Source organism: Sodiomyces alcalophilus (genome assembly GCF_042370955.1).
Source record: "Sodiomyces alcalophilus JCM 7366 unplaced genomic scaffold ACRALscaffold_1, whole genome shotgun sequence".
NCBI lineage: Eukaryota > Fungi > Ascomycota > Sordariomycetes > Glomerellales > Plectosphaerellaceae > Sodiomyces > Sodiomyces alcalophilus.
Genome location: NW_027263532.1, coordinates 131804 through 149366, shown reverse-complemented (window position 1 = coordinate 149366; position 17563 = coordinate 131804). Strand labels below are relative to the sequence as shown.

General features: G+C 53.0%; 8 protein-coding genes across 8 annotated transcripts; 4 read left to right on the top strand and 4 right to left on the bottom strand.

The window, feature by feature from the left end:
• Positions 1-159: 159 nt before the first annotated feature.
• ACRALDRAFT_1067831 (uncharacterized protein) lies at positions 160-1091 on the bottom strand (the record flags this gene model as incomplete). Its single annotated transcript, XM_071017487.1, has 3 exons — positions 160-673; positions 755-822; positions 888-1091. The coding sequence occupies 3 exons, from the start codon at positions 1089-1091 to the stop codon at positions 160-162; spliced, it is 786 nt and encodes a 261-aa protein (XP_070878337.1).
• A 510-nt stretch (positions 1092-1601) lies between these two features.
• ACRALDRAFT_2038215 (uncharacterized protein) lies at positions 1602-3143 on the top strand (the record flags this gene model as incomplete). Its single annotated transcript, XM_071020854.1, has 3 exons — positions 1602-1989; positions 2141-3026; positions 3125-3143. The coding sequence occupies 3 exons, from the start codon at positions 1602-1604 to the stop codon at positions 3141-3143; spliced, it is 1293 nt and encodes a 430-aa protein (XP_070878336.1).
• An 8-nt stretch (positions 3144-3151) lies between these two features.
• Positions 3152-4781, bottom strand: ACRALDRAFT_2095118 (uncharacterized protein; the record flags this gene model as incomplete). The annotated part of the gene is made up of 5 exons (XM_071022707.1): positions 3152-3364; positions 3436-3537; positions 3605-3669; positions 3727-4574; positions 4639-4781. 5 exons carry the CDS (start codon positions 4779-4781, stop codon positions 3152-3154), a joined length of 1371 nt encoding a protein of 456 aa, XP_070878335.1.
• Positions 4782-5424: 643 nt separating this feature from the next.
• On the top strand, positions 5425-12492 carry ACRALDRAFT_1025853 (uncharacterized protein; the record flags this gene model as incomplete). Its single annotated transcript, XM_071014772.1, has 7 exons — positions 5425-6037; positions 6097-7047; positions 7102-7805; positions 7878-9620; positions 9713-9802; positions 9862-12181; positions 12242-12492. 7 exons carry the CDS (start codon positions 5425-5427, stop codon positions 12490-12492), a joined length of 6672 nt encoding a protein of 2223 aa, XP_070878334.1.
• Positions 12493-13319: 827 nt separating this feature from the next.
• On the top strand, positions 13320-14222 carry ACRALDRAFT_2094431 (uncharacterized protein; the record flags this gene model as incomplete). Its single annotated transcript, XM_071022668.1, has 2 exons — positions 13320-13811; positions 13896-14222. 2 exons carry the CDS (start codon positions 13320-13322, stop codon positions 14220-14222), a joined length of 819 nt encoding a protein of 272 aa, XP_070878333.1.
• Positions 14223-14326: 104 nt separating this feature from the next.
• ACRALDRAFT_1025728 (uncharacterized protein) lies at positions 14327-15802 on the bottom strand (the record flags this gene model as incomplete). The annotated part of the gene is made up of 5 exons (XM_071014763.1): positions 14327-14789; positions 14850-14939; positions 15001-15077; positions 15155-15458; positions 15522-15802. The coding sequence occupies 5 exons, from the start codon at positions 15800-15802 to the stop codon at positions 14327-14329; spliced, it is 1215 nt and encodes a 404-aa protein (XP_070878332.1).
• Positions 15803-15945: 143 nt separating this feature from the next.
• On the top strand, positions 15946-16299 carry ACRALDRAFT_206520 (uncharacterized protein; the record flags this gene model as incomplete). The annotated part of the gene is made up of 3 exons (XM_071022059.1): positions 15946-16025; positions 16139-16174; positions 16218-16299. The coding sequence occupies 3 exons, from the start codon at positions 15946-15948 to the stop codon at positions 16297-16299; spliced, it is 198 nt and encodes a 65-aa protein (XP_070878331.1).
• Positions 16300-16630: 331 nt separating this feature from the next.
• On the bottom strand, positions 16631-17370 carry ACRALDRAFT_2066609 (uncharacterized protein; the record flags this gene model as incomplete). Its single annotated transcript, XM_071022084.1, has 3 exons — positions 16631-16865; positions 16941-17012; positions 17081-17370. Coding segments are annotated over 3 exons (597 nt in total), but the record flags the coding sequence as incomplete, so codon positions are not given.
• Between the last annotated feature and the right edge of the window lie 193 nt (positions 17371-17563).

Sequence of the window (17563 nt, the reverse complement as noted above, 5' to 3'; positions counted from 1 at the left end):
CTAGTCTATAGACACGACTTACTCTGGCCTCTGAGCCCAAATAATGACATGTCGCACAGCAGTACGGTATTTCTTCATGTCTGCTTCGAATCGATCGAGCAACGTCTCCCAATCCGCCTCTGAAATACCCAGGTCCTTCGCGCTGCGTGACGGGCGATGTTAAGACATGTTGTAGACAATATCAGGGCAAACTGCATCGACATACCTGGCAATGGACATCATATTCCTCATAGCATCTCCCATGCTCCTCCGCCCTCGCACGTCCATCTCCCTGTCAAGCTGGTATTTCCCAACCACAATATCGGCCGTCTGGACATTAATGTTGACGAAGCCACCCTCCTTCAGCCTCGACAAGATGACGTCTCTTGAGTCGGGACACTTCATGCACATCTTGGAGAGCTGATGCAGGACCGCGAAAGCGGTAGGGTCGGGACCGGACACGTTCTCGCTCGCACACGGCTCGACGAGCTGGATCCAGCCTCCGGGCTTGACGCATCCCATCAACCGGCCCAGGAACTCTCCGATGGTTTGTGCGGGAAAGCCTGGGAAGACGAACCGCTGATGCACGAGGTGGAAGTATTGGTTCCATTCAGCTGGGAGGTCCTGTGATAGGTCTCGGGTGACGAGGGACACGTTGTCGGGTAGCAGCTCTGCCGGCGGGTATAGTTCCGGTCTGTTCAACATTCAATTTGATTGATTAGACATATCATTCGTTCCAGTCTGCGGCACGCTACCCCCTACGCTATGGACTCACGCGATGTCGAAGCCTATCAACTCGGTCTCTGGTGGGAAGAGCGTGCGAACGTCGGAGAGCCAGGTCCCTTGAGGTAGTTGAGGTCAGACGTCAGGTTCTCAGAGGTGGAGGAGTATATAGTTGGCGTTTTACCATCAGCTGTTGCCGAGTCTAGTATCCGTTGATGCTTCTTCTCGTAGTCGATGGGAGCCTTGATCAGCCCTGAGAAAGAGCCCTTGATCCATTCATGCTGGTTTTTCATGCGTTCGATTTCCTGGCGATTGTGAGGAAGCATGTATGCCTTTTGGGCATCCTTCAAGCCACTGCCATTAGGATGTGAGGCGGAATCTGTATGCATTTTGGGTGGTGGTTGTTTTGTCGAAATGGTTTGTCGATACGAATCGGAAAATAAGAATGAAAATAATTGAACACTGAAAACAAAATATAAAACAGAAGAAACAAAGCAAGAAAAACATAGATTAACTCTTCTATCGGATATTTCGAATAATTTCCTTGGACGCTGTATAATGTTGGGCGGCCTCGGCTAGTTAGTATGGTTGGTATAAGTCGGTTACCGACATCTCGACGGTCGCTCCCCTGAGGGCCCCGACGGCCGACAAGCAACTCCAACGCCCTAAACGGCGACATGAAGAGAGACTCGGGAATCCGATGACTAGCAACTCGAAAATCTGCGTCTATGGAAGATTTCCGACAAGTCCCGTCGTCGGTATTGAGCACAGGTAGAGACATAACATAGCCAGCCGAGAATAAACACATACTATACCATCCAAGAGGTGGCCAACTTGGACCTGGACATGTAGGCTGGTGCTGTACTTTACACTCCCAGAATTGACTGAAGCAGACAACAATGTTATCCCGGAGAGCCCGTGAAAACAACGCGTGGTTCTTGGAACAGTTCAAGCGACCCCTTCGCCGCCAGGGGTCGAAGAGCCCTTCAAACATCGACCTCGCCACGGCAGAGAACTGGCTCATTCGCCCCGAGATACTCTCTCTTCTCAAGCGGAACACCAAAAACGACTTACGTGCGGCGCATTTATCGTACGCCGGCGGGTTGGGGGGGACCAAGGAGCTGCTGGGCTCCATGTCAACTTTCTTCAACCACTTCTTCTCGCCTAGTGCCCCGGTTATGCCGGAGCATATTGTGACTGGCCCAGGTTGCAGCTCCGTGCTTGATACGTTGATTAACGACTTGTGCGATGAGGGCGATGGGCTCTTGGTGATGGCTCCTATGTGGGGTATGTAGCCCCTGACCCCTGACCCTTAGCCCCTGACCCCTGACCCCTGAGTCCCGACTCTTGACTTGACCCCTGAATTCTTCCTGTCCGTCTTGCATGTGGTCCCAGCCCAAGTTAATTCAGTTGCTTATACCATCCACCCTCTCTACAGGTAGCTTTGAGATATCGGCGGTACTTAGAAACGGAGTCCATCTGATCCCCGTGCATGTGCCTTTTGAAGAGACACATTCGCCTCGGGCCGTCGTGGCGGCGTACCAAACCGCAGCGGAAAACGCTCCCTGTAACGTCCGCGGCATTCTCTTTTGCAATCCTCATAATCCATACGGTCACATAGCGCCAGTCGAGGTCATCGACGCCCTGCTTCAATACTGCGAGGAGTCCGATCTCCACTTTGTGTCCGACGAAATCTATGCACTATCTACTTTCGGTGCCATCGACCCAGATGAAAGGGGACGCAGCAAAAAATTCGAGTCACCATCGACCGAATTTGTCTCTGTCCTTTCCAGAGACTTACACAAACTCGGCGTCAACGGATCCAGAGTCCACCTACTCTATAGCATCAGCAAAGATCTGGGAAGTAGTGGTATCCGACTTGGCTGTCTCGTCACGCAAGCCAACAAAGAGCTGCGCATGTCTCAAGCCATCCTCAACAATGCGAAGCTCTGCAACGCTGCCTCGGTCATGGTAGCCCCTATCCTCCAAAACGGGACGAAGCTCAGAACACTCGTCGACCTCAACATCCGCCGCTTACGAGAAGCCGCCCGGATGGCCATTCAATTCGCCGAGTTTCATGGCTTGACGTACTATAAGCCCGTTGCAGGGGTCTATATATGGATCAGGTTGCGGCAGGAATGCGCGACAGGAGCAGAAGAAGAGGCCATGGTCCAAAGATGTGCGCAGCATGGCGTCTTGGTCGGGTGTGGTGCAGACTACGCCGAACCTCAACCGGGTTGGTTTCGCTTGACATTTGCGTTGCCCGGGCATGAATTCCTGGACGGGCTACGGCGCATTGAAGCGGCGATGGGTTATAAGGACAGGTTTGAGCACCGCTTGAACAGTTCGATTCCGTGGCATGCCACTCTGAGGGAGAGTTGGCGCCGGATTTGTGTGTAATAAATAGTTGCAATTTGTTCAGCTTGCCATTGCTACAGTAAGACTATTGCTAAATTGGAATCATCCGCACCCTGCCATCGGGGAGACCAATCCAACTGTCAGCCTGAAGCTCCACGCCGTTTATCCCCTCTTCTTCCACAACGCTGAGCTGATAGCGCTTCAGTAATTCCGCCACGATGACACGGAGGATGATATCGGCCACATTCTTCCCAAGGCACTGCCGAGGTCCGAATCCAAACCGCCACATGTTATATCTCCTTGACTATGATTTGCAGGAGTCTCAGTCAGCCACTAGCCTAGACGAGTGGTGTGTAGGGGGGTAACATTGTCTACCTGATCTTTCTTCCCGAGGTGTCTGTAGGGATCAAAGGTTGAGGCGTTCTCCCAGTATGGGTTATCGACGTTGATGGCGTAGGCGTCGACAATGACATCAGTCTGATAAACATGTCAGCCATCTTGACCATTCTATTTGTGGCATTCCATGAAGGAATTCGAGCTATACCTTCCGTGGAATCACGTAACCGTCAATCATCTTATCCTCGTCGGCAGCTTCGGGGTTAGAGAATGCTGCAACAGTGAACCCAGGTTAGTAATGGCCAGATACGAAGACACTCTGACACTCACGCAAGATTGGATGTAGTCGAGACGATTCCAGGATACAGGCAGCCAGCAAGGTATCCTCTCGTTGCAGGTATTTCTCATATGCTTCCTCTGATTTGGAAGCATCATGACCATAATGGGTCTGTGTCTGCATCTCCACTCGCACCTTTTGCTGGATATCCGGATGCTGGGCCATACTGAGAACGTTCCACGACACTGCGTGAGCTGTGACGTCCAGATTCGCAAACAGGGACTCGTCGAGAGTTTGGAGGAGCTCTCGCATCGACATTTCCCCTTTTTCCATAGCTTCCCACAAAGCTACAATGACAAGATCCCGGCCATGGTTCCGAATGGCTTGCTCGTAGGCTCGCCTGACAAAGGCCTCCCAGTTCCCCTGAAAGGTACGGAGGCGTGGCATGGCGGAGCCCGGGAGATACTTAGCGATGGCGTATCGATTGATACCGCCCATGAAGGTATCCCTGAAGAGCTCTTCCCTTGGCGGGCCGAGTGTGTATAATTCCTCACGCTGTTCCCTGGTAAGGGTGCCGAAGAAGATGCTGGCAACCAGGAAGAACGGGCAGTACTTCAGGTCGTTCGTTGCATGGATGATGCACTCCCGGCCTTCTTCGTTCAGGGCACGGAGAAACTCTCCAGCCTCGTGGATAAACGGCTTGGATCGTTTAATCGACATGGAGCGAGTGAAGTGGGATTCGAAGGGTTTTCTGACTCTCTTCCAGTCCTGCTGACTGACCAACCCAACGCAGGATCCGAGAAGTTCGCCAAAAAGCCACCCCGAGTTGTTGTCCGTGGCTTTGATATGCATGTGGGAGTCTTTATAGAACGCCTGCACATGTTCAGGCTTGGATAGGACACTGACAGCCTGGCGTAAGCAACAACACCACGTCCCCTGTCAAGTAAGGATACGGGTAGACTGACATCTCACGCTTGAATCCTGACCATATGCTGTAAATAGGACCATATTTCTTCCGCCATCTTCGAGCAGCACGTCTACCGTCGAAGAACTTTTCCGTTCCTTGTCCATTGGGAAACTCAAACGGTACCCCAGGCAAATTCTTCATGTCCTTGCACTATTATCAGTTCTGGCTTGACTTTTACCTATAACTCTGGATGGGTAGGGCTTTGGACTCTTCTCACATTTGTGGCGGTTGCTGTTAAGCCCGACCTTCGGAGGAAGGCATACAGAATCGTGATCAGGACTAGGACGGGTAGCCCTAATACGAGCCCCTGGACGGCAACGGTCTCTTGCAGAATCTCGGAGAGCATCTTGAAAAAAGCCTCGTAGTGCGCAATGTTGATTTGGTTCCAGGACGGCTTCACTCGAGAACACTAAAGACCACATGCATTAACAGAATCAAGAAACCATCGATCTTCCATTGTCGTCCTCGCACCTCAAACAATCAGTTCAGTATTCATGTTCCGACCGTCAAACTCTCCGATTATGTCCGTAAACCCAAATTCCACCCCCTGACCAACCCAACCTCGGTAACCGACACAACACTCAACTTTGCGGCAACCGATAGGAGCAAAGATACACACCAAGTTGGCTCGAATCAAAAGAGCCGTGAGAACGAGGACCAATAACTTACATGTACTAGATTGCGATAATTCTCGTACAAGTATGAATCTGCGAGATCTCGAGACCGTATCCCTGGTTGTCAACTTTCAACTTCCTACACGCAGCTCAACTCTGCCTTCGCTACCATGACGATAACATCAACCAACTTGTGCGACTTGTTCGCTCAAGCTGTCGCAAGATGTCCAGATAATCTGGCTGTCGATCACCATGAAGGCCGCCTAACATACCGCGAGCTCGATGAAGCCTCCTCCGCCGTTGCAAGAGACCTGGTGCATCTCGGAGTCGGCAAGGGATCCCCTGTACCCCTTGTTACTTCGCATGGAAGCCTCAACATCATTGCCATTCTCGCTATTCTCAAGTCAGGGGGAAGCTTTGTCCCTATCGACCGGAGAACCTGGTCCCCTGAGATGATCAACTACGTTTGCGACACAGTTGAAGGTCCAGTCATGGTCAACACCACACCAGAGCCGTTCATAACCTCCGACCTCCGCCATGTCTTGCACCTCACAAAGGTTCCGCAAGTCTTTCCGGAGACTAATCAAAGCTTTGCGGCTACGGTTCCTCAAGTAGAAGCAGATGGCACCGCGTGTATCATCTTTACCAGCGGCAGTACGGGTCGACCGAAAGGGGTTATGATCTCACACATGTCTCTTTGCTTATACGCAAAGACCAGCCCCGTCAACCTAGATATCAGCCCCGGGGACCGCTTACTTCACATGTTGTCGGTTGCATTTGACGGTACGTCTCAACTCCCCATATCCCTCAGCTTCGAGGATATACTGACCAAAGCCTTGCAGCGTGCGCCTGCATGCTATTCTCAACTCTGGGTAATTGTGGCACAGTTGTCCCAGCACAGGCAGAAGAGATCCTCCACAGAGCTTCCTCTTGCACCGTCATGGCAGCAACACCTTCCCTCCTGAGTAACCTACCAACGCCTTCAGAAGACAGTGATGGTATTTTCTCCAGTATGCATACCATCATCCTCGGTGGCGAGACTGCAACACCGGATCTTCTCGGATCATGGGTAGACGCCGGCATTCGAGTCCTCGCGGCATACGGAGTGACCGAAACGACATCAATGGGCTCTATTCATCATGTCAAGCGAGACGCCCAGACTGGCATCATTAACCCTTGCCTGATCGGCTGTGTTATGGAAGAAAGTCCCATCTGGCTTGTCGACTCCAACCTAACCAGCATCGAGACCTCAGAGGATTGTGATACCATGGACGGAGAGATACTCATTGGTGGAGCTGGCGTTGCCCAGGGATACTACAAAGACGAGCAAAAAACGAGGGACAACTTCATCGACTGGAACGGGCGCCGCGTTTACAAGACTGGGGACTACGGTCGATGGGTGAGGGGCCCAGAAGGCGGCCATGGCGACTGCGTGATTGAATTCCGCGGCCGTAAAGACCGGACGGTCAAGAACAGGGGATTCCTGGTCAACCTCGACCGGGACGTGGAAGACGGGCTCTGCCGCATCGGAGAGTTGCTCGGGGTAAAATCCGTTCGTGCCGTGGTGGCGGAGAAAGGGATCATGGCAGTGGTGACGCCGTCAGGGGTGAACACCTCGCTGTTGCTCCAGAGGGCGAAGCAGAGCATGCCGTCGTACAGCATACCATATCGGATCGAAGCGGTCGACGATTTTCCACTCTCGCCTAATGGAAAGGTGCAGCCCCTGAAAGTATTGGAGCTCATCGCGGCCATCGATGAAGCCAAGTCAACCCCTGACGCTAGCGATAGCGATGGTTATACCACGGGCGACACGACGTCATTGTCCATCGTCGACGACATGGCAACAGAAGTGACCACTGAACTCGAAGGAAAGCTCGACAAGGTGCTCCAGGCCGCGGAGCAGGTGCTCAGGGGCCGGGATGAGAAGATCCGGAAGCTTCGGGGTGACGACTCCTTCACCGGCATGGGAGGATCGTCACTACTGGCCTTCAAGCTCGTTTCCGTCCTACGCCGAAATGGCCTACGTATCTCGACGAAAGATCTCTTCAAGTGTCGGACGTTTGCCGAGATGGCAGATCTCGCTTCCACAATCTCTCCTCGTTCTACCGAACACGCAACAGCGTCTTGGACCAACGATCCTACAGTCAAACAGTCACTGACAAGTCTTCGCGACCAGGCGCGCGATATGCTGGTCTTGAGTGACGCGGATTTCGACGTCGGACCTTTGACTAGTTTGCAACTGGAACTGGCGCTGCCCACATTGCTCGACAGGTCCAGGGGCGTCAACCAAGTCAAACTCACCTACGGCGGCACGCACGCCAGCATGATGGAGAGGGCATGGCGCACGGTATGGCGAGAAGAGCCAGTCTTCAGAACGGAAATAAACCTGGGCATCGGATGTGGCGCGCAAATCGTTCACAAGAAGCCGTTCAGGCAGCCCGGTTTCGAAGTCTACGACTCTCGCGACGAGTACGACAAGTCTGTGGAAGACGCCAGCATGGCCGTGGGGCTGGGCTGTACACTGGACTTCTTCGTCTATCGTCAATATGAAGTCTCATCCTCATCATCATCATCACCATCACTCACACGGACCACAACAAACCGCTGGACCGCACTCAATGAGGCTGATGAGCTGACAGTTGTTTTAACCATTCACCACAGTCTCATGGATGGCGTATCCTTGAAGTTGTTGCTGGACAACATCGAGCGAGTTGCCCATGGATGGCCTTTACCCTCCCGCACTTCCTCCATCGATGCCAACATTGGACTTATCGAAATGCAACGAAAACGAGACGCCGAGGCACGGGAATTCTTTGCTAGTTATCTCAGAGATGTCCCCCCTGAAAACGCCTCAACTGAACGATTCAGTATTGGCGCTGAGAGGAGAAAACGAGACGGCCGGGAACAGTCCCTGAAGACCATCTTCTTCGAAGCGTCGGCCGGAATCGAAGAGATTAGCGCCTTTGCAAGCAGAAACTGCGTATCCACGGCATGTGTATACTACACTGCCTGGGCAATGGCAATCAGCGCCCTGGAGAACAGCATGACTGTAATCATCGGCGGTGTCTTCTCGAATCGAGCCAGCCTGCCACTACCCCTGACGGACCAGGAGAGCATCATTGGCCCCTTCATGTCCACCCTACCTCTCATATTCAAGTTTGATAATGCAAGCGAGAGCGTGGTGTCTTGCCTTCAGCGCACCATGGACGACCTTGCAACGGTAGGCGAGTACGCTTGGGCTCGCTCCGATCAAGTCGGCATCGGCCGCCGCATGGGGAACCTCCTGGCGATGCAGCTACCGCTCCCTGATAAGCATTCAAAGCCGCCAGCCCTTCAAGCGGACTCTCTGGAGAATAGCGACTTTCCACTAAGTTTGCTCGTCGAAGCGAATGGGGACCTGCGAATCCTCTACGACAACACGCAGTTCGAGGAGAAGACGATTCGGCGGATTGGTGAACACTTCAAGCACGCTTTGTTTGGTCTCCTGCACCAAGCCACGGTGGAAGACTGCATGAAGATCAACCAACTTCAGGAAGCTGTGTTGAGGCAGGCAGAACAGGTCAGAGACGATGTCAGCGGGGAACAAACAGTGAAGGGTGCCCTGGAACGATCGATGGACATATTCTCCGACCACCCGGCAATAGAGGACTACCATGGGAGCCGAATCTCATACGGAACCCTTGATCGACTGACAAACATAATTGCGCATCATATCAACGCGAGCTTGCCGGATGCTAGAGCTATCGCTGTGCATGGAGACGGGACAACCGGTTGGATACTGGGCCTCCTGGGAATCGTCAAGGCAGGCCGAGTCTACGTCCCCCTGGATCCCAAGTGGCCCCGGGACAGAAAGGCTGCCGTCTGCAACACAATCGGGGCGGCAGCCCTGTTACTGCCGAGCGCAAAGCAAATTTACGACGAGTCGGCGGCTGCTGTTGAAGGGATGAGAGTTTTGGCCGTGGACAGCATCCTCGCTAGCCACGACGAAGATAATGGCGGTGATAATCACGAACCAGAAAGACTGCCAGACACAGCGTCTCCCGAGTCGGACCTCTTCGTTGTCTTTACTTCGGGCACCACCGGCACCCCTAAAGGCGTCCCGATAACCCACCGCAGCTTCCTGGCCCTGCGAAGCAACCCGGAGGCCACCACTTTCGCCGCCCCGGGTCGGCGGATTGCCCAGTTCATGTCGCCTGCCTTTGACTACTGCAACCTGGAGATATTTTCCGCCTTGCTACACGGGGCCACTCTGGTCCTTCGTGATCCCTCGGACCCTTACGCCCATCTTTCCAGGGTCAATACTGCCACCATCACTCCCTCGGTACTCGCTGTCTTGGATGTCAACCAATTTCCAAATCTTGAAATTGTTAGGATTACCCCTGAACCCCTGCCCTTTTTTTGTCCCTTGACCGAAAAAAAAAACATAAAGCTGATAACGGGATTCCCCCTTGTCTTTAGGTTTATGCCACAGGGGAGGCAGTAACCGCAGCAATGGTGAGCAACTTTGCCCCACGAACGCTGTTCTATAACGCGTATGGGCCGGCTGAGGTAAGTTGTAGTCCATCTGAACCACATTGTGTGGTTGCTTAGACTAATGTCTGATACAGTCTGGCATCTGCGCCTCCTTCACGCGAATGATCCCGGGGGACGCCGTTACCATTGGATCCGCCATCGACACAGCTCGCATGTATGTCCTCGATGACGAAAAGTTTCACGCATCAGACAGGACCCGCGGAGAGATCTACATCGCGGGCGTTCAAGTCCTCCGGGATTATATCAACGCCCCCGATCAGGCGGCCCTGAGGATCTTACCAGACCCCTGGCACGAGGGAGAGCGCATGTATCGCACCGGTGACTACGGGTCGCGCGGCCGGGACGGTCGGATCACGTACATGGGACGAATGGACCGTCAAGTCAAGATTCGGGGTTTCCGCGTTGAGCTGGCCGGGGTGGAACAGGCCATCACATCCGGCCCGGCAGACGAAGGGATCACACAATGCAGTGTCTTCGCTGCTAACGGAACACTGGTTGCCTATGTCGTATTCGACACCGGGCGGAACGCGGAGAATTTAGAGGCCCGGATTACTCGTCTTCGCAACAGGCTCGGCAAAGAATTGCTTCCTTCCTGGGTTCCCCAGGTTATCTTGCCGCTAGACGAGTTCCCCAGAAGTGTCAATGGCAAGATTGACACGAGAGCCCTGGAGGCCATGTACGCCACCAAGACGTCCGCTCGAGAGACTCCGACAGCTCCTCCTCCCCAAGGACAAGAGAGCATAGAAGCCAAGCTAACCGAAGTGTGGTGTCGAGTCCTCCAGTTGGACCCTGACACGCAGCTACAAGACTCGGACGACTTCTTCAAGCTCGGAGGCCATTCTGTGTTGGTTATGCTGCTCGCCACACGGCTAACAGCTCTATTTGGAGTCAAGATCACGGCGCGTGAGCTTTTGCCTGCATCTGCCCGTTCTTTCAGGGGTCAGGTCAATGTCATTCGCCAACTCCTTCACCCCATGGGAGACGATAACGATAATCCCAGGGAGGAGGCGACAACTACATCCCAGAATCGCAAAGTCAATGGTCAGCTTAACAACATGCTGTCCCTGGAAGAAATGACGGAACTTGAGCAACAAGTGTGGTTTCAGCACCAGGTCGCCACAAGCATGACAGCGTTCAACATTGCCAAAGTCCTGCACCTTGGCGGTAGAGTCGACGTCGTCAGGCTGGTGGACTCCCTCAATGCCGCTCTCGCATCCGACCCGGTCCTACGCTGCAACTTTGAAGAAGGCCCAGACGGTCCGAGGAGGGTATTGCGCAGGCCTGCTCCTACAGTCCGCCAAGTGCGAGGGCTAGACATGAATGCCGAGGCCAACCACTGCTTCAATCTTTCAGATGAGGACCTCATCCGCGTGCACTTAGTCGGCAACAAGACGGCGACTGAAGGACAAGACGACGGGATATACTCCCAGATGACGCTTGTTATCGTGACCTCTCATGTAATCGCCGACTTGGGCACTCTTCAGAACTTGCTTCGGCTCACCTCCATGGCGTACTCTGGTCTCACCCTTCCGTTGCATGAGAGGCCGCAGCATCTCGATTCAGTGCGATGGAAGCAGCGTCCCTCGCAGGAGGAGAAGGCGTTTTGGATGGCCTACCTATACGGTCACAGCTACCATGATCGGAAGCCTTCCCTGGTGCGAAGCGTCCTAACAACGCTACCCCCAGCGGCGACTTTTCAGGGGGCTTCCAGAACCCTCGAGTTCAGCGGCAGACTGATCACTACCCTGAACGCCCTCATTCGGCAACTGGGCATCACTCACCATCAATTGGCCCTAGGCGCCGCCGCGCTCTTGTTGCAGTGGCTCTCGGGAGAAGACGACGTCGTCCTGGGTGCCCCGAACGCCAACCGGTCATCGACAGCGGACCGCGAAGCCCTCGGACAATTTCTGGATCGGCTCCCAATTCGGGTGACGCTGACCAGGGACGTAGACATCCCCACCGTCTTGACTGAGGTGCGCGACTCGGCCCTCAAGGCACTGGCCAACGCTATCCCCTTCAGTTCTATCCTCGCGGCCCTCGGATTCCCGAGCGGGGCGGTCCACCACCCTCTCTTCCAATGTATGGTGACCTTCCACCCTCGTAGCGCTGCCCTGGGCAATTGGCTGCAACTACCGGACTGTACTGTGACCGACTCATCCCTCTTCTCACACGGAGCCAAGTTCCCGCTCATGCTGGAGTGGTTCGAGATGGACTCGGACCGGTGGTCGCTACACATCGAGCACGAGACGAACCACGTACTACCTGCTACCGTTGACAAAATCGAGCTTGCATTGGGAATCATCCTCGGTGCCATGGCCGACAAATGCTCGACCGCCGACCTACGAGCCCGCTTGGCAATTCTGGATTCGATGGATCGACAATTTCATGACGACAGTTGGCACCCAGGTGCTAGCTCGAGCTCGGCCTCGAGCAGCAGCAATTCCACACCTTCAGGATCTTATTCTGGCTCCATGGACGGTGTGGTCGAGGCGATCCAGAGGGAAATGTCGGCTTGTTTGGAATTAAGCAACGGCAGCATGCTCTCTCCTACCACCTCGTTCTTCTCAGCGGGCGCAGATTCAAGAGCTGCCGTAGCCCTGCGCCATAGGATGCGGAAGCTGGGTTTTGACATTTCGCTGCGGGCCATATTCTTGGCACACAGCCCAGAAAAGCTCGCCGACTATGTAGCCTTCACTGCAGGCTGAGAGTCCTTGACAGCCTCCATCTCAATAGGATCGGGATGTGATTTGTTGGTTCGATGGTGGACACTGAGCTCGGACAAACACAACAATGCGAGAGGTCTTGGGGGTTTCATCATTCATGTGTGCATGTCGTCTGGAGTCTCGGTTGTCTAGTCTCCCCCTGCGGCACGCAGTAGGTATTGGGCAGCAGGGTGGCTGCCTTGTTGGCTGTGTCCAGGGATGCTGGGAGTGTCGTACTGAAAAGAGGTGAAAGCGTGAGGAAAATTGTTTGCTAGGAATGAATACAGTGTGGAGGTCCCTTCCGGAACAAGGTATTTCCGACGTGGAGCCACATTTTATTTTCGCCCAATGACAGCAGCTTCTCTTTCATTCAGTTCAACCAATTGCAATTAGTTGATCAGTGCGCTTACAGTATCCGTGCCATCATTAATCCCCCTTTTTTCCCTTTGATTTTTGAAAAGCCTCTCCCCCAACAGGTCCGGACCGGTCCGTCCACGGTCCGGTCCTTGACTCCAGTCTTCGGAGTCCCTTAGAAAACCTACTCAGGTTATGGATCATTCTAGCCGCTGCATCTGAAAAACGAAAACCATGATAACCTTGAGCCTCTCGATTCGCTAATAGCGACATGCCCTACTCCGCAGGATCGTATGCCGGTGGTGAACTGCGTCGGGAACCGACCACGACGAGAAATCCCCGGGGTCCCAGGGTCTACCGACCACCCCTTTCCTCGGCCCTCACCCTTTTATCAAACTATCCTAAAAAATGGCTCGAGTTTCTACGGACTACCCAAGCCCCAGAACGGTGAATTTTGAACCCAGCCTACTTGCAAAATGGCCACGGAAAAGAATTTGCCAATATGGAAAGTCAGGGCCCTGGCCAACGAGCCACTATGGTATCTTGGGTACGGTTCCAACATGAAGGCCAGCTCGATGACGGATCGAAAGGTCGCACCTCTAGCTACCAAGATTGTCCGCGTCCCGACGCACTATGTCACATTCGATATCTTCGGGATCCCGTATTCGGAGCCTTGTTATGCCAGCATTCAAGAATTCCCTGACGGCGGAAACAGGAATCTTGATCTCGTCCACGCCGGCGGTCGCATGCAAGTTCCACCGATATGTGGCGTCGCCCACCTCCTGAACCCGGTTGATTTCCATCGTCTGCTTGTCACCGAGGGAAGCGGCGTGGTGTACGATATCATCGAAGTGCGGGCATTTGAGCTGGGTAAAGCCAACGAAGTTACCCCTGAGTCCTTTCCTGTCTACACCCTAAAAGCAAAGTGGCCACAGAGACCGAATGCAACACCAAGTGCCCGGTACATGGTATGGTTACAAAAGCTCGAACCCCTTTACTGACTCCCCATGCTCGAAAAAGGTTAAGAGCTAACTGGGATGGAATGCGCCCAGAACCTCTTTTTGAATGGAGCGCGAGAGAACAATCTGCCGCCAGAATACATCAGCTACCTGGAAAGGTTCCCCAGGTACTACAAAGTGGAAGGGTCAGAGCGGACGTTCGGGCAACGCATCTTCGATGGAGGCTGGAGACCTTTTCTCAAAAGACTAGTTCGGCTGACGACATGGAATGTCGACCAAGACGGAAACTGTCCAATCTACATTGCACTCATCATCATCTGGCTCTACAAGGCAATGTGGATGTACCATGATTACATTCATAGATATGTCTTTGGAGAAGGGGATGGGGGTAAGCTGTACTGGAAGAGAGTGAAGGAGTGAATCGGTATCTAGTTGCCGCATTACAGTAAAAACATGAACACCAAGAGTCGGCGTATAAACTAAGCTCATATCTGTATTCAAATAGCCACGTGCATCTTATAATCTCAGTCAGAGACCCCTCGTACTTGTCTAACCTTGTTTCGTATCTCCGGGTCCCAAATCGGCTCAAACTCGTCGTGTAACATCTCTTCTCCCCCATTCTTCATTCTTTCCGATACCGCTTCGACCTCATCCAACACACGTAGCGCATTGAGTCCAACCAGATCTCGAATCGACTCTTCCGGCACACCCCGTCTCAGGAGTTCAGCAATCAGCATGGGGAACTTGGACACATCTTCCAGGCCTGAAGCCGTTTGCATGATACCATCAAAGTCGGACCCGATCCCAACATGCTTGTAGCCGATGCGCTCCCCCACGTGCTGGATATGATCCGCCACCCGCTCAAGGGTCGGGCGGTCGGCATCCGTCAGTTTGGGCAGGAACGAGATCATGAAGACCCCTCCATTGGTTTTTAGCATGTCCAGGACCTCTTCTGGGCTGTTGCGTGGGTGCTTGGTGACGGCCGAGCTTCAATCTTACGTCAGTCGTGAATCTCCAACGTAGATAATAATACCACTGCCGACTTACCAGGACGAGTGTGAGAATATGACCGGAGCTTTGGAAATCTCCAGGACTTGTTTCTGAACCGCAACGGAGGTGTGTGAAAGGTCAATAATCCTGCCACGGTTAGCTAATGCCTGGGGTATTGTCCAAAGTCAATATGTGGTCTCGAGCTCACATTCCAATTCGATTCATCTCGTTGACCATCGCGATACCCTTTTCTGACAGTCCGTTGTGAATGGGCCCCGAAGAGTTCTGCATTAATTCCCAGTCAACGTCAACCAGGACCCCCTAAACTAATCGTTGATATGTAGATCGCCGTGAATACTTACCGTCGCGTCGGCATAAATGTTGTTGCTATCATGAGTCAAGGTAATGTAGCGGACTCCCAGGCGATGGAAATTCCTCAGGACACTCGCGCTGTTGGCAATCTGATGCAAGCCTTCAACGCCAATCAAACTTGCTACGCGGCCGGATCGGAAGACGTCCCATACTTCTCCTGACGTCCGAGCGAGCCCGAGAGCGTGAGGGTACCGTTCCACAAGAGAATATATGATATCAATCTGTTGCATGGTGGCTCTCAGGCTTTCATAATGAACCTCATCTGAGAAGTCATTGTTCGCATTGGCACTTGGGCTGATACCCAACTCATCAGTTAAAAATGACAAACCCAAATGAGGCATGACCAGTTAGACGCACCAAGGCACATAGGCACTCCAAAAGACTCCGCCGACAGATCCCTTCCGCAGGCGTAGAAGGTCGGTGTGGGCGATGGGCATTTCATGCGCGTCAACTTCTGGATCACCAACTCGTCCCAGATACCACCCACGTATCATAAACGGAAAATCATTATGCCCGTCTACCGGGCTATTAGTCTTAGGCCAGCGTACGTAGAAACGAAACCTTAAGGACTTGCCTATCAGTGGGACGTCGGCCAGGAGCTCATGGGCTCGGGTGAGATTCTCATCGGCCCCACTCATGGTGTGCGAAACTAAGTCGATCGCTGACGATTTGCGTAATTAAGAGTATCGCCGGGTTATCGGATTAGATATATCGACTATTAGAGAAGTATCTGCAGTAACCGGTTGATGGATGTACGTTATAGTGTACTAGTGGAAGTTAAATGCCTCCGAGGAAGAACAGGGGTATCCCCGGTTGTATCCCTGAAACGTCCCGAGATCTTCGGCCTCCGGGGTACGTGGGGTGGGTCTACTAGTCCGAATACAGACACGGCTCGGGAATATCCCCGGTCCCCACAACGGTTAATAACGGCGATCGTCTATATGTTGTAAAGATGTGCGACTTTCACTCTGTAGTTTTAGTGTATTTCTTCCTACGAAGAGGAATACAAAGTTCAGCCCGATAAGGAATAGCAACTTTGTGTCAGCATCAAAGTCAGCCCTCCCCTCTGTCAGATTATCCTTCTCATATTGCCCGCGGGCCACCATTCATTGTCTCGAGAGCCCCAGACCGTTGAGAGCACCCCCTTAGAACAAGCAGTAGGTGTTTAAATATCTCTAGGAAGTCTTGCGACAGAGAGTCACCGGACAGCATAGTGGGCTACTAGTAATGTCATTTGTAAATATAAGCCGAAATGTAATACGAAACTCGAGTAATGTTCACGATGGTGTCTTAGTAGTCTCTTGTTACTGTGGTGGTCAGCATGGGACACGTGCATTACAACAATAGCTGATACAATCGAACTAGAGCAAATAAACTAAAACAACATGGGAGACCAGATGCAACGTTTCCTTAATCCCGCGCGATAGGCTTTACTCTCCAATCTCAATCTCCTTCCGAGAATCCATCTCCGCGTACGCCTTGGCCACGCCTGGAATCTTTGCAAACTTGTCGCTCCACGCCTTTAGCGCCGGAAAGTCATTCTTGTCTAATCCCATGCGGGCCATGGTCGGATCGTCAGCAAACGGATAGATGGAAATATCCGCAATGGTCGGTCTGTCTTTGAGACCAATCCATCCCTGGCCCGGCTGAGACAGATGTTTCTCGAGGATGCCGTACTGGACCTTCAGATCGTTCAGCATCCTACCGTGATTTGACTTTGTTAGCACACCTTCAGCGACCGTTAGAGTGGGATCAATTGTTTAGGATCTATCTCACTTCTCCTGAGCCTTTGGATTCTGGTCTTCAGGTTTTCGGATCGCGTACCATACCCAGTACTTTGCGGTCGGCCTAAAGACACATGATACATCAGCTTTGCTTCCCGCAGTCCACCTCGGGGAATGGACTACGTGGCATACCCGAGGGACGCCGTCTCGAAAGTCAGCCAGTTCCCGAGCTCGACCTTCTCTGCTAGTGTCTTGCCGTTCCACATCATCTCGGCGTCGTATTTGTCGGCCAAGTACTGGAGAATCTGGGAGCTATCCCATGCCGTGACTCTCCTGCCCTCCTCGGCATCGATTAAGGCAGGGACATATCTCTGGGGGTGAATCTTCGTATACCAGTCCGTTCTGGTTGCCGGTCCGTCCAGGCACGCGGTGTCGTAGTCAATTCCCAGGCACTCGAGCAGAATAATGGGCTTGATCCAGTTCTGGTAGCGGCCTTCAACTACGAAGAGGAAGGGCTTGACTGGAACGTCCGTGTCCAGGGACTTGGCGGAGAACTTGTCGATAGGCATCTTTGAGATGAGGATAGTTGATCTTTGTTGATTCAATGTTTTGTGATAGACTAGTACTGTAGGATCTAATGACGGGAACGGCTGTTTTGAACCTATACTTTGAACG